This window comes from Thamnophis sirtalis, unplaced genomic scaffold (assembly GCF_051295495.1).
Source record: "Thamnophis sirtalis isolate CommonGarterSnake01/CBP01778 unplaced genomic scaffold, rThaSir2_p1.2 scaffold_6, whole genome shotgun sequence".
NCBI classification, from domain to species: domain Eukaryota; kingdom Metazoa; phylum Chordata; class Lepidosauria; order Squamata; family Natricidae; genus Thamnophis; species Thamnophis sirtalis.
In genome coordinates, this window is record NW_028261386.1 from 66,107,262 (window position 1) to 66,121,476 (window position 14,215).

General features: G+C 37.0%; 1 protein-coding gene across 5 annotated transcripts in view; it reads left to right on the top strand.

The window, feature by feature from the left end:
* RGS7 (regulator of G protein signaling 7) overlaps window positions 1-14,215 on the top strand; it is a 182,596-nt gene that overhangs the window by 106,376 nt on the left and 62,005 nt on the right. For 4 of the 5 annotated variants that reach the window (XM_087718041.1, XM_087718042.1, XM_087718043.1 and 1 more), the window contains one exon: window positions 11,074-11,124. In XM_087718041.1, coding sequence (XP_087574167.1) covers window positions 11,074-11,124 — 51 coding nt within the window. Of the gene's footprint in view, window positions 1-10,071; window positions 10,332-11,073; window positions 11,125-14,215 lie in introns of those variants that run through there. The other variant, XM_087718045.1, reaches the window with a different exon arrangement.

A 14,215-nucleotide genomic window follows, 5' to 3' on the forward strand; every position in this document is an offset into this window, starting at 1 on the left:
AGGCAAGATAAGAAATAATGGATGGAAACCAACCAAAGAGAGCTCCAACCCAGAACTAAGGAGAAATTTCCTGACAGTGAGAACAATCAAGTAGTGGAGCAGCTTGTCTTCAGAAGTTGTGGGTCCTCCATCAACTTTTAAGAAGAGATGGGACAATCATTTTCAGAAATGGTCTAGGGTCTTCTGCATGAGCAGGAGGTTGCCAACCTAGAATTAAACCATCTACATTCAGACTTAAGCATAGTACACAAAATTATCTGCTATAATGTCTTACCGGTCAATGATCACTTCAACTTCAACCACAATAATACAAGAGCACACAACAGATACAAACTCAATGTAAATGTTCCAAAGTTGAATACGACTTTAGTGGTCAACCAGTGGCATTGAGTGGTCAATGCCTGGAATGCACTACCTAACTCTGTTGTTACATCTTCAAAGCCCCAAAACTTTAACCTTAAACTGTCTACTATTGACCTCACCCCATTCCTAAGTCTATAAAGGGCATGCATAAGCACACCATCGTGCCTACTGTCCCTGTCCTACTGTTCTTATTTATTCGTACCCATTTCATTCATACTCATGTTTATTCTTATACCTATTTTATTGTAAACGAAGTGACAAATCAAATAAATAAATAAGACCTCCAAGGTCCCTTCCAACTCTGTTATACAGGAAGGAGATACTAACTAACAGAATAATATATGGAAGAAAGCTTTAAAATAAGGAATTAAGATGTACTGCAGTACCCTGTAATAACCATCAGGAAGAATCTCTATTATGGTAGACTTGATCCTTTTGAGCAATTATTTATTCTTGGGGGTAATAATATGGGAGATTTCTTGATCAGTGATTGGGCTAATATTAATAAGTGCTTAATGCAATTTGAAAAGTAATGTCAGCATAGTCAGAATCAGTAATGCAAAAAGGAACTCTAGATTTTGGATTGTAAGCAATCTATAGATATTAAGATTTTAAATATCTCCATACGCATGAGTAGAAAGATTCTCCCCTTTTTTCCTTAACTGAAAAGATACAAATTTATATATTTATGGTGTAAAAACTGGGAGCAATAGAAAACTGAAGCTGTTGCCAAAGAATTGCAGTGGTGCTTATGGAGTCACCAAGAGTTAAACTTGTCTCAAAAAAATATTTTCTTTTCCATTATGGATTTGGTGTGTGTGTGTGTGTGTGTGTGTGTGTGTGTGTGTGTGTGTGTGTGAATATGAACAATAGATTTATAACAATTCCATGTAAAATTTTAGAAAAGCCAAATGACCATTTACATTTCCTAATTAAATAACATTATCTCAGTTGTGACTAGAGTCACACTTTTTTGTTCAATCTAATTCAGCACAAACTCACAGCTGAAGCAACTGCCATGTATCTTTAGCTGTTTCAATTTTTAAGTAGCATTTTCCCTTTCTCCTGATATAATTTTTCTGGCTGATAGGAACTAGAATGCATTATCAATTATGCTGTTGCTGATGCAGTCTTGGATCGAACATTTCCAGCTCCTACTGGTCACTTTAGATTATTATGGACTTGATCTTCCTCAGCGGTTGCTAGGTTAGGGATGGAGTTTGGCCATGTTAGTTTGACCAAAGGACAGATGGACACTTCATTTCCACAGAGGAATCTTTTCACATAATACCTGACCAGTGTTTTCCAAAATGCTTGCCAAGTTTGATGTGAGTATCTTATACACAAGTGCTCTTTTGAAAGAATGCCTCAAGAGAGAACTAGCTGTGTGCAATAGCCAGGAATGACAAATGGATTCTGCCAGCTGAATGTCACTCATACTGTCACATTGAGTGCATTACAACAAAATGTGCAACACACTGAGTGCATTACAGGGGAAAAAAACCTCTGCTTCTACCAATAAAGGATTTATGTTTTTATTACTTTGAGAGAATAATGTTTTACCTAGTACGTTCTGGTACCACGGCTGCCCATGGAATGCTCTACAAAGACAAAACTAGACTTGCTGCAAATCTTATAATCTCCCCACCCCCAGCATTAGTTAACAATGCAGCCCAAACACTGATGGTGCTTTCTTCCAATTTCATCCTCCTTTGCTCCTGCAGACTGCCAGCAGGCATATTTGGGGTTTACTGTTGTGTTCAGAAGTAGCCCAATCATGGACATTGAGCCCCTTTGCAATTGTAACTCTTGGTTGAGCACTAGAAAATGTAGATAAACACTTAGTTTCAAGCACTCACGTGCTCTTGCTTGCATTTCATTTGATGCTAAGAAAAGTTATTGTTGCCTGCTTTCATCTCAGTAGAAAGAGCTTAATAAGAGAGAAAACAAAGTTGGGGGGAATCCACCAATTGCTTTCCTTAATTTGTCCTATATTTGGAAAACATTCCTATCACTAGCTTCATTATTGTGGCCAAATAGGGATCGGCAATCCAGGTAGCAAATTTTATTACAATGACCTTTTCTGCTGGCTCAAGGATTAATAGATAACCATGCCCCCCGTTTAATGGGAAATGATATATCTAAAACAGAGGTGGTATTCAGTAGGTTCTGACCAGTTCTGGAGAACCGGTAGCAGAAATTTTGAGTAGTTTGGAGAACTGGTAAATGCCACCTTTGATTGGCTCCATCCCCACCTATTCTCTGCCTCCCGAGTTCCAGCTGATTGGGAGGAATTGGGGATTTTGCCATAACCTTCCCCTGGAGTGATGAGGGAATGAAGATTTTACAATACCTTCCCCTGCTACGCTCACCAAGCCACGTCCACCAAGCCATGTTATGCCCACTAAACCACTCCCACAGAACTGATAGTAATTTTTTTAAATCCCACCACTGATCTAAAACTATTTAGAGTGAACATCATTTCATTTGTTTCCTGATCTATTCCTGAGAAGTAGGGGGGCATGCTTGTATATAGGTGCATGAAAATGACAAACAGCTGTTTTGTCGGCTTTTCTCAATTAATGAAAATCAAATAGGGTGTAAAAATTTGTTAAAAATAGGAAAGGTTTGAGTCAGCTAGACTGTTTTTGCCTTGCTTCTAATAAGAATTAACAGGATAAAACCATCAATGATTTTGATGAGGTAAAACAAAAATAAACATACATATAAATATATATCAGCATGGTACTGGGAATGAATACTGTTACTGAACTGATTTATACATTATGTTAAGCCATTTTTTCCTCAGCATTGACTGTATAAACAAAACCAAGCCCAAAATATTGTGCTTGAAGGCAATATGTAAACCTTCCTTAATGTCCAATGGGTACTGGTTTCAATTCTGACTGTATAAAATTTTATTTCTTACCAACATAATAGAATTAAAATAATTGAATAGATAGATCTTAATTATATTTCCCAGAGAGTATTCTAGTTAGTTCCCTTTATGTATTTATTCTATCAACCTTTTAATTTCCACTGGTAATGTAATTGGCATAATATGTACTTAAATGAAAATTTTGTAACTATGGTTGAGTATCTGTTTATGTATGATGGGATAATTGTATGTGCCTTAACATTTGAAACCTGTTCTTTCTTTGCTATAAAAAAAAATCTAAGAGAAGAAGCTGTCAGGATAAAATCTGTGTCGATATATCACTCTGTTCTTATGCTCCTTTTTGTTTTTGTTTTTACTTCACCATGCTTAAAAGGGAATTATTTTGTGCTTTTGAGCAACCTTGGGGCTTTATTACTTATTTTGAGTAACCCTTTTCAAGGGATCCATCTTCATTTATTCTAAGCAGATTTCTGGCATTTCCATTATCTGATTTTTCAAAGATTAGTGCAGTGTCTACTATCATACTTTAAGGTGCTGATTGAAACTATTCCCTGAAGAATGTTATTGAGGAAGGCTTTTAAAAATTCCACTCCAATTTGAAAACATCACTTTATATAACATCTTTAATCTTTTGCACTTCTCTTGTAGCATTTTAATAATTTTTCAGTTACAGGGAAGCTGTACAAAAAATATCTAGTATAAAATCAATGAAGAATGGTAAAGTGAAAAGAGCCATATCTGACTGACTTTAAGGGTTTGCCAGGCAGTGAGAAGGAGGGAGGGGTTAAAAAAAAATAAAGATGTATAGCAGTAATGGGTTCCAGATCCCATTCCAATTGGTATGGTTGAAATGGGCCTGGCGGCGTGCACATGGACGCACGCAGCATGCATGCACACATGCGCAGCACACGCATACATCTTAGTGCCTTCGCCAGCCTCCACAACACTCCTGCCATGCGTGTGCGTGGAAGCGCTGAAGACTTAAAGATCGGTAAGGAGCTCGGGCGGGCGGGCCTTCCGGTATCCGGTGTTCCAGGCAGGCTCCGGTATGCCCATACCGGGGCGTACCGCCTACAACCACCACTAATGTATAGGCTGTGACTGTACAATCATTTCTTTTTGTTGTGTCATCCATGTTTGCTGCAACTATCTTGGCTTTTTTGACTGCAACTTTCTGATGGACGCCTCTGGTTTAGATTTGAAATCATGTTTGTTTAAACATTATTACAAACTTCTGTACTTGGCAATTTGGCAGAGATGAGCTAAACAGTAGAAGAATCAGACAATGTATATGCTCTCATATCTCTTCCAAGGTGGGCAGTAGTTCTCAGTGTTTTTGTCTTTCCCTGAACTTGGAGTTATTTCCAAATGCTTGGCAAAATATGAGCAGCACTTCAGAAACATTTGTTAATCCACAGTGTCATTAATTTCATGGTGTTTTAGATAACTACAGCGGCATTTAAGTAAGAACACAAACAATAGGAGAGATAAGAAGCTGCTTCTGAGTCTTACTGCAGAGTAAGCAAACACAAAGCTAGGACCTGGAGCTCAGAAGATCAAGAAGCAGCCCCAAATCCCAGTTTTGTGTAATTTTAGTCAAAATACCAATCTGGAAAAAAGTCGTGGCTCTCTTGGAGTGACTCAACAGATGAAAACTGAGGATGGACCAAAAAAAAAAATCCTGCCAAACACAAGAAATCTGATTTAAGTATTAGTATCAGAATGATAGCTGCACCTGCTTGCTGAAGTGGGAGGAATAGATTTCTGCCTTGTACGGGTTTTTTTGGGTGGGTAGAAGAATCGTCTTGATTTACACATTGCATGACGCCACAGCTTGCTTATTGAGCAGCTATTGAGTAAACAAAACTTGTCTGGATTCACACATTATGCTACATCATAAACCATGATTTACAAACCACAGCGACTAGTTTCACATATTAAGACAAAACCAAAGATACTCTGCATGCACATACCATGCAAGGTGACATCCAGTGCTACTTCCAACAGCACATGTTCTGACAATATACGGCAGTATCTAAAAAAATATTCCACTTCATTTCATACACCTAAAACTCAAGAGGTGAATGGTTCTTGTTTAGATCTTCTTTTCAATATATTTATACACAATGTTTTCTTTACCAGCAAACAATCAAAATGCAATTCAGAGAAAAAGACAAAACTAAAGTGCTGAGATGGGATGAATAGAGAAAAAGCCTTGGAGAGATGAGCAACAAAGAAGTTTAATAATAACAATATAAAAACAACAACAATAATAATAGAAGATAACATATGTTAACACTAAAAGTACAGTTACCTTTGAAAGGCATTTATCTCAAAATATCAGAACCTTTGGCGATCCTTTTTTTTAAAAAAAATGGCAGTCTGCTTTTGTAAATGCTAAATTAAAAAGAAAAAAAATGACTCATGGTGATATAGTGAACTGCAGTAATTTTTGTCCTTTCACATTTCCAGATTGGATATGCTATGGTAATTGGTATATTTCTTCATTAATGTGTTACAACATCTTAGAGAGTCACTCTATCATTATTGTGGCTATATAAATGTTGTCTTTATTAATGATACATGGCTGGATCATTAGGGTTACCAAATCTTGTATGCAGTCACTCAATTGGCTGCTAAATGGCAGCAAAAATCCTTCTATATCAAATTGCTGCTATCTGATGGTAATCTGGACTTCAGCAATTTAGAATTGATAGTCCTATCAGTGATGCTATAAGATGCTATAAATTACTGGTATGGAAATGGCCATGGTGTAGCATTTCTACACTAGGGATTTATGGCAGCATTCAGCTGTCATTAAAGCAACATAAATCTCAATTCCTGATTTGTTGCCCCAGTGATGGTAGAGTGATATTATATATTGCTAATGCTGAAATGCTTTCGCAGTGTTAAATATCAAGCCAAGAAATCTCTGGTTCTGAATAAAAGGAGGTCAGGACATTTTAAAATAAGATGGGAGATAGAAAATATGCCAGTTTCCCAAAGCAACAAACAGAAAAAGGTGCAAAAGGTTTTATTGATTTGTAGGCATTATTTTAAGAAGCCAAGTAAGTCTCAGTCAGGGACTAGAGAATTAGAAATCAGATAAAGCTTCCTGAAAATGAATTAGTCAAAACTGTAGCTCTCCTTCAGACTAGTTAACACCGGGAGCCAAATGTGATTTGGCTTCACCTGTTGTGCATGATTCAAAGCATGAAGTTGAATTTTTTTCTTTCTCCATGCATTCATTCATCTAACCAGGCTCATTATTTTTTCTTATTAATTACTGAAGTTGTTGGTTGAAACGTTTATTATTTCAACAACTGTCTTGTTTTTATCTTTTGTTAAGATTGCCATTTCACCTGATATTTTATTTAAAAAAAATTAAAACATTGCCGAATAGAAATACTGAAAGTAAAATAAGTGAGTCAATCCAGCTGTGTGGCTTGTTAGAGCTTAACATGATTTATAAATCTAGCCAGTTTTATCTGATGTAGAAATGTGAAAGCAAGCCACAATTTATCATGCTGTGTTAACCTAGCCTAAGGAGGAAATTGAATTACTTTAAGAATTTTATCTTCCTTGGATCAAAAATTGTTCACGATGGCACTTCTACCCCTGAAGAAATCAAATGCAAGATAAACTTAGGTTGTACTGCAATGGTTAACAAGAATAAGATCTGGAAAAGCAGATATATCGATATTAATACAAAACAAAGGCAATTTAGAACCATAGTCTTCCCTATAATGATGTATGGGTGTGAGAGTTGGACACTAAGAATGGCTGATTGAAGAAGAATTGATGCCTTTGAACTGTGGGGCTTGTGTGGATTATTGTGTATACCATGGACAGCCAGAACAACCAACAGAGAGGTGCTAAATCATATAAAACCAGACAAATTACTAGAAGCCAAAATCACAAGCTTGTGTCCGATTTACTTAGGATGTAAACTCATTGGAGAAGTCCATGATGCTAGGAATTGTTAGTGGAACAAGAAGAAGGGGCAAGCAAAGAACATGCTGACTTGATAACATCAAAACTAACACAAAGATCTCGACAGGGGTAACATGCAGAGCCCTTGCCTATAAAGTTGCCAAGAGTCAGACACAACTGAATAGTTGAAACAACAGTTAACTGAGCCAGTCTGTAAAGTTGTACTCCTTAAGATACACATACATGTTTCTCTATACTCATTATATTTTCAATGCAGTTAAGATCCACTGAACTCAATCGCATGCAGTGTTGGAAACCTTATCAGTCTTGTCACATTGGTGGGCAGGGGGGGAACAAATATATCATTGATTGCATAAAACAAAATAAACTGATCCAAAGGCCCAATTTCAGAGCTTTTACATAAATATCCATTAATACATTTCAGGCCCAATAGATTCTTCATGAAAAGTTCCTCACAATTCAATGCACTTCAGCACAACCAATACAAACTATGAAAAAGTTAACACTGTAAAACATCAATGACCTCTCAGAAACAACAGATTGTTACAACCAGGTGGCATCATCACAGCACCCAAACTAACTGTAGGCCTCCAAAACATTTTAAGTAAACCAGGAGACTCAGCAGCCCAAGAAGAAAAAAACCATGAATTATCTACAGGACTGTAACAGCCACTATAACAAGTGGCAGAAAACTAGCAGAGCAGATTCAATAAACATCAACAATGAGAAAGCAATGAAAAAGCCTTCACTTCACAATATATGGACTGAGGGAACCATAATTTACCTGGGAAACTAGACTAAGCTAAATCTAAAAACACTAGAGAATCCCTGGAAGCTTGGCATTCTAACAAATAAGCCATCAACAGGAAATAAACAACATTTAAACACCATTCAAAAGTGTATACACAAGAAAATTGAATAGGTTCATTCTATATTTAAAATTTCCAATCTTTGTTATACTTATCATCTTTTCTTAAATTTAAGAATCAAGAAAATAGCAATAGTTACAAAATTACTCTTCCGTTCTAATAAAAAAAATGTTTCCATTTCCAAAGATGGTGCAACCTTTTATGCAAATCCAGGTAGTAAATGTGTAATCACTGATGGCTCTGCTACAGCTGTAAAGCATGCGTAACCTGTGTACTATTGAGATTGGTGACTCTGTAGTGAGATCAAATAGTCCTTTGGATGCTCTGTAATTTATCTGGGATGCAATACAAGTGCCAAAAGAGAAATATAAATGAAGATACTGGTACATAACTGTAAGAGATAATAAAAAGATGATAAGTAATATGTAAACTATAACTCAGTAATAGAACACAGCCTTTTAATATGTAAGTTTCTGGGACCTTCTCAGAACTGCTGGTCATCAGAGCAGGGTAGATGAACAGCTTTTTGGCCTGACAGATTCAGCCTTTAGTGATTTAGAGAGTCAAAGAAATCATGCTGAAATTATCCCAGATATTCTCAATCCTAATTAGTTACTCTGTGACATGTTTGAATATTTGATTATTAATAAAGTTTTTCTTCAGTTATGTATCTTCCTTTATGATGGTTGGCTTTTACATCATGTCATTTGGAAGTTGCTCTGGCATAAGATGAACTATCAGTGCAAATGCCACTTGTTAAGTTATCCTTGAATGATTAAAACTCCCTGTTTTGGGAACATTAATAGTCACAAGCAGCTGTTAGCGTGTTATGGAAGAGGTTACTCTGGTGCAAATTATAGAGTGTTACTGATGCTTTTTAGAGAGATTAGTTTAGTTTATGTGTGGGATACAACTTGAGAAGACAGAAGAAAATGTGAAAACATGGCACTGTTTTGACACCGTTAATGAAGGCTAATAGAATAGCCTCTGCAACTTAGTTATTGTGGTTCCCAGGCTACCCCCACCCCCCCACCTCTCCTTTGCTGAATTCTTTGCAACTTAGCTGTGAAAATTTGCACTCAGTTAGCACACAAGAGTTGGACTGCCTCTGGGGGAAAAAAGAAATTATAGCACATATTCTAAAAATAAACATGCAAACTCTGGACTAATTGAAGTGTCTTAGCACTTTAAATCTAGCCAAAAACAAAGAGTTATCTAAAAATACTGAATTAAAAGAATCTTTCTTTAAGGCTGCAGAAACATTGTACCTGTTCATAAAAAAAAATGTTTTTTGCTCCTTCAGTGTTCTCAGCATCTCCAGTAATCAAGTTGATGTCTTTTCAAAATAAATATTGAAGAAGAGTTTTAAACAACAGCAAGATAAGTTTAGTTCAAGTATCCTTTCTAATCAGATACTAGTGGGAAGATGGAAAGCAACCAACCACTCAGTTTGTGATACATCCTCAAGTATGTAGGGACAAATGTTAGGGTGTACTGACACACTATTTCAAATGAATGGGGGCAGTAAATACATTTAGTTTTTTGCTTCCTCATTGTTGTGAAAAATGTTGAAACACTAAGTTGATTCCTGGGCTATCACAGAAATTATAGTTGTAAAAATAAGTCATAACTTTCAAGTATGTGCCTTGAAGGAAAGATTATCTTATCTTCAATGAAATGGTAAACACTTTTGCAACAATTTAGTAATAGTACTTCATAGTTTTGCTTTATCTTTGTTATTTATAGCATTGTTACACAATCAAGGTTTGAATTAGAGTATAACTGAAAGAAGACTTGAAAATTTGGGGGAATTTTTTTTAGCTAAGTTTGTGTTACATATTTTGATAATGAGGTTTTTTTTAAACCCTAGACCATGTGGTTTGCTAATACATAGATAAAAATCTCATCTATATGAGAAAAACAGACTAGAATATTTCATCACATCTATGAGATGAGAGTTCTCCAGTGTAAAAGATGCAAAGGAATGGGACCATGGCGAATGTCTCAGAAGGGACCATTTCTAACTTCTTGGCCCATAAATGTGAGAAGAGATGTACTTTCAGACTAGCACAATTCTGTTAGTGTAACCTAACATAACCTTCTGTTAATGTTACAACCTCTTTAGCACTAGGAGTTGAGCACAACTCAAAGGTGTCTTTGTTATAGTGAATTAAAGACATCTTTTCCCCATTTGTACAATATAGCCTACATTACAGGAGACAAGAATTGCATTCCAGGAAAATAAGGTAAAACATGATCTGGATTAAATATCCTGAAACAGTAGGGGAATTGGATAAATTAATGACTGACCTTTCCCACAAATTGCTGCTAATAATTAACATCATGATCAGAGACGTAGTTATGTGATTCACTAGAAAAGTTAGATTATTGGACAACAGTTGTTTTCAGAAGGAGTTTTGTAATTATTGATCCTTTCTTAGCAAAGTGAGTTGGCTTCTCTTATTTATTTGTTTGAACTATTCCATCTCTAAGGGGTTCAATAATATGTGGAGTTTGTTCTTCAGTTTTTAACTGTGCTTCCACAGCTAAAGGGACTCTCCCTTCTGCTCTCTGATACAGCCCCTAACCCTAACCCCACCATGTCTCCGTGGTCATTTGGCTGGCATGACTAAATGCCAAAGGCACATGGAATGCTGTTACCTTCTCACCAAAGGTGGTTCCTATTTTTCTAGTTGCATTTTTACATGCTTTTAAACTGCTATGTTGGCAGAAGCTGGGACAAGTGATGGGGGTCACCCCATTACACAGCGCTAGGGATTCAAACTGCCGAACTGCTGACCTTTCTGATTGACAAGCTCAGGGTCTTTGCAACTGAACCACCACATCCATATGTTTCCTCTTTATATTATATATTAATAAACAAATTTATTGGGAAAGCCAACTTTTGCTTTGCTTTTAAAATGACAGTAAAATGTGGCTAATTTATAGCAAGTGCATTCTAATTATATTATATATATTTTTTCCTAGGTTCAGACATTGTTCAGTGGTTAACAAAGAATTTGTCGATAGAAGATCCAGGTAAATGCATCACTTTAATTTTATTATTATTATTATTATTATTATTATTATTATTATTATTATTTATTTATTTATTTGTCTTGTATGCCGCCCACTCCCGGAGGACTCCGGGCGGCTCACAAAAGACAAGGGAAAGGGGGGAATGAGACAAAGACAACATATTAAAAACAAAAACAACATTCACAATTTCCGTGGAGGTAGATGCTTCTCAGCTCCCCCTAGCCTGCTGGAACAGCCAGGACTTGGTGGCTTTGCGGAAGGCCGGGAGGGTAGTAAGGGTCCGGATCTCAACAGGGAGCTCGTTCCAGAGGGTCGGAGCTGCAACAGAGAAGGCCCTCCCCCGGGGAGTCGCCAGCCGACATTGGCTGGCAGATGGAATCCGGAGGAGACCCAACCTGTGCGATCTAATTGGTCTGAGAGAGGTAATCAGCAGGAGGCGGTCTCTCAGGTACCCAGGTCCAATGGTATCAATTACCTTCCACTTTGTCCCTGCAAACCTTTTAAATTTGTTCTTTATGATTGTTTAATCATAGTATGTAATATTTTTGTTTAGGAAATCTTGAGGATTCTGGAATTTTTGGGTTGACTCCAGATTAAGAAACATACCAATTTTTGCCTTCAGATAAAATCAGAGCTTGCTCATAATGAAAGATTGTGGCTTTAAAAATGCTTCCAACTCATGAATTATATCAATTAAATTAGCCCTTTCTTTTATATGTCATTCCATATCAAGGATAAAGTTTATGAAAATATCAAAATGTAGAATCTTTTCTCTTAATGGTTTTCTATAACTCTGTCCCAATGTCAATTCAGGTTGATTGCAGAGGGAACAGAACAGAGGTGGGTTCTAGCCAGCGTTACTGCTGGTTCACTCGTGGGTGCGCTTCAATATAAATTTCATTTCATTTCATTTCATTTCCCTTTATTTGTATGCCGCCCTTTTCCCTGGGGGGACTCAGGGCGGCTCACAGTTCAAAAAAGGGGAAGGGGGGGAAGGACAAACAATTTCCACATGAAGACAATACAACATATTAAAAGAAAACACAACAGTCACACAATTGGGGGGGGGGTTAGAATCTTAACCCCAGGCCAGCCGGGACAGCCAGATCTTTAAAGCGGTGCAGAAGGACTGGAGGGTGGTGAGGGTCCGAATCTCCACGGGGAGTTCGTTCCACATGCACAGAACTCAAAAACAAGATGGCAGTGGCAACCAGGGTGACTGGGGAACTGGTTTGGAGGTGTGGCCAGCCTGGGTCGCTGCCAGTTCTGTGATCCAGGCCAGCATGCTAGGAACCCACCACTGGAAAAGAGAAAATCTTCTTACTAGCATGTCTTCCCATCCCATTCCATTCCCTAGAGGGGCTGCGTTAGATAAAGATACAGTCACTGAATGCATATTATATTAATCATTCAAAGTACTTTGGGATTTTTTATGATGTCATGATTAAAATAGGCACAAGAGAAATATTCAATATAAAAAATAGCAACACTTGTAAAATGAAATAATGTTGTAAAATCTAAAAACTCTTATATGTTTGGGGGTGGGGGGGAAATTGAAATCCAAAGAGTTTCAATTCATTCATTCGAGATTTCTGCTGATGGAAAGAGTAAACAAACATTTTAAAAGAGAAAATTCTGTTATATATACTATAGGCCTATAATTTAAAAGAAAACTAGAAAGCTATAAGATATGACTCTATCCATTCCCCAGAGTCCGTTCCTAGAGATCATTAGCAAAAAGATGAGAATATTGTTTCTATCCTCTTTTTTGTCATTGCTTATTTCCATTCCAATTTCTCCCATTAAATTGTCTTATATTGGATCATTCTGGATCTTAATCTTCTCATTTATTTATATCATGCCTTTATTAGTTTTATGAGGATATACCTAACACGTCTTCCTTCTCCTATTTTCCCCACAACCACGATTCTGTGAAGTGAGATGGGCAAAGGGAAAGTGATTGGCCCAAAGTCACCCAGCTGGCTTTCATGCCTAAGGTGGGACTAGAGATCATGGTCTCCTAGTTTCTAGCTTGGAGCCTTAACTACTAAACCAAACTGACTCACTTTGAATATCATCATACAGAACTCTTCAATTTGTATTCTAACCCAACCAGCAGAGTAAAAAGAACCATAGATATTTTACAGACTGAATGTTCTGGGAACCGGGCCCAGTTTTAATGGAATTTTCAACAGCAATTCCCACAATCAGTGACTAGAAACTTTTTGAGAATTCTTATTAATACTAGATGTGGAGACAATTTTTCAGTTTTTCGAGAAAATGATGCAGTAAAACCTCTTTCTTTTATCCTGTAGAAATTCTTAGATCTATAGTGTGCATTGTACTCTTTTTTTAATGTGTACATGAAGATACTGAGGAAGGTTATCCACACATCAGGGATTAGATCATAACAATGCACTGAATAACAGCAAATTCTGTATCGTCTGAAATGTTGCTAAGGAGCCTAAGGTGGAGTCTTTGAACTGTACCCTTCAATGCAATGAGGGATTAGACATGGTGAAGAAAGTGAAGTTCCCCCGGCATGGAGGAAATTCTCTTGATCAGTAGACAATCAAACAGGGTAGTGAGGAATCTATCCCATTCAAGTTAGGGCAGCAGTATCTCTAAAAGGTCAGGTTTCCAATTTGCACATGACTTTGGATTCTGTCAATCGTCTGGGACTCGGATAGCAAGAATGGTTGAAAACGCCTCTGCATAGTTTTATTTACCAGCTACACACTATTTAGGGAAAAAGGATCTGGCTAGAATGACTCATACCTTAATCACCTCTTATTTAGAATAACGTAGGACATGGGATTGCCCTTGAAAACATTCTGAAACTACACCTCATAGAAATTGCAGTAACTAAACTTCTGTAGCCACAGTTTCAAGCTTGTGTTTCTTTTTTGGCACAAATCATAGGATCAGTTTTCATCCACATATTCCTAGATTGTGTGTAGGATGCACAGGATTATCTTCATGAATGCTCCATAGTTTACAATCCTTACTGGAAAATCCATAATTAGACTAGATTGTTGGGAATTAAAAATGGGGCATCTTTGATAGCGGCACCCTGATTGTTGCAGACAAG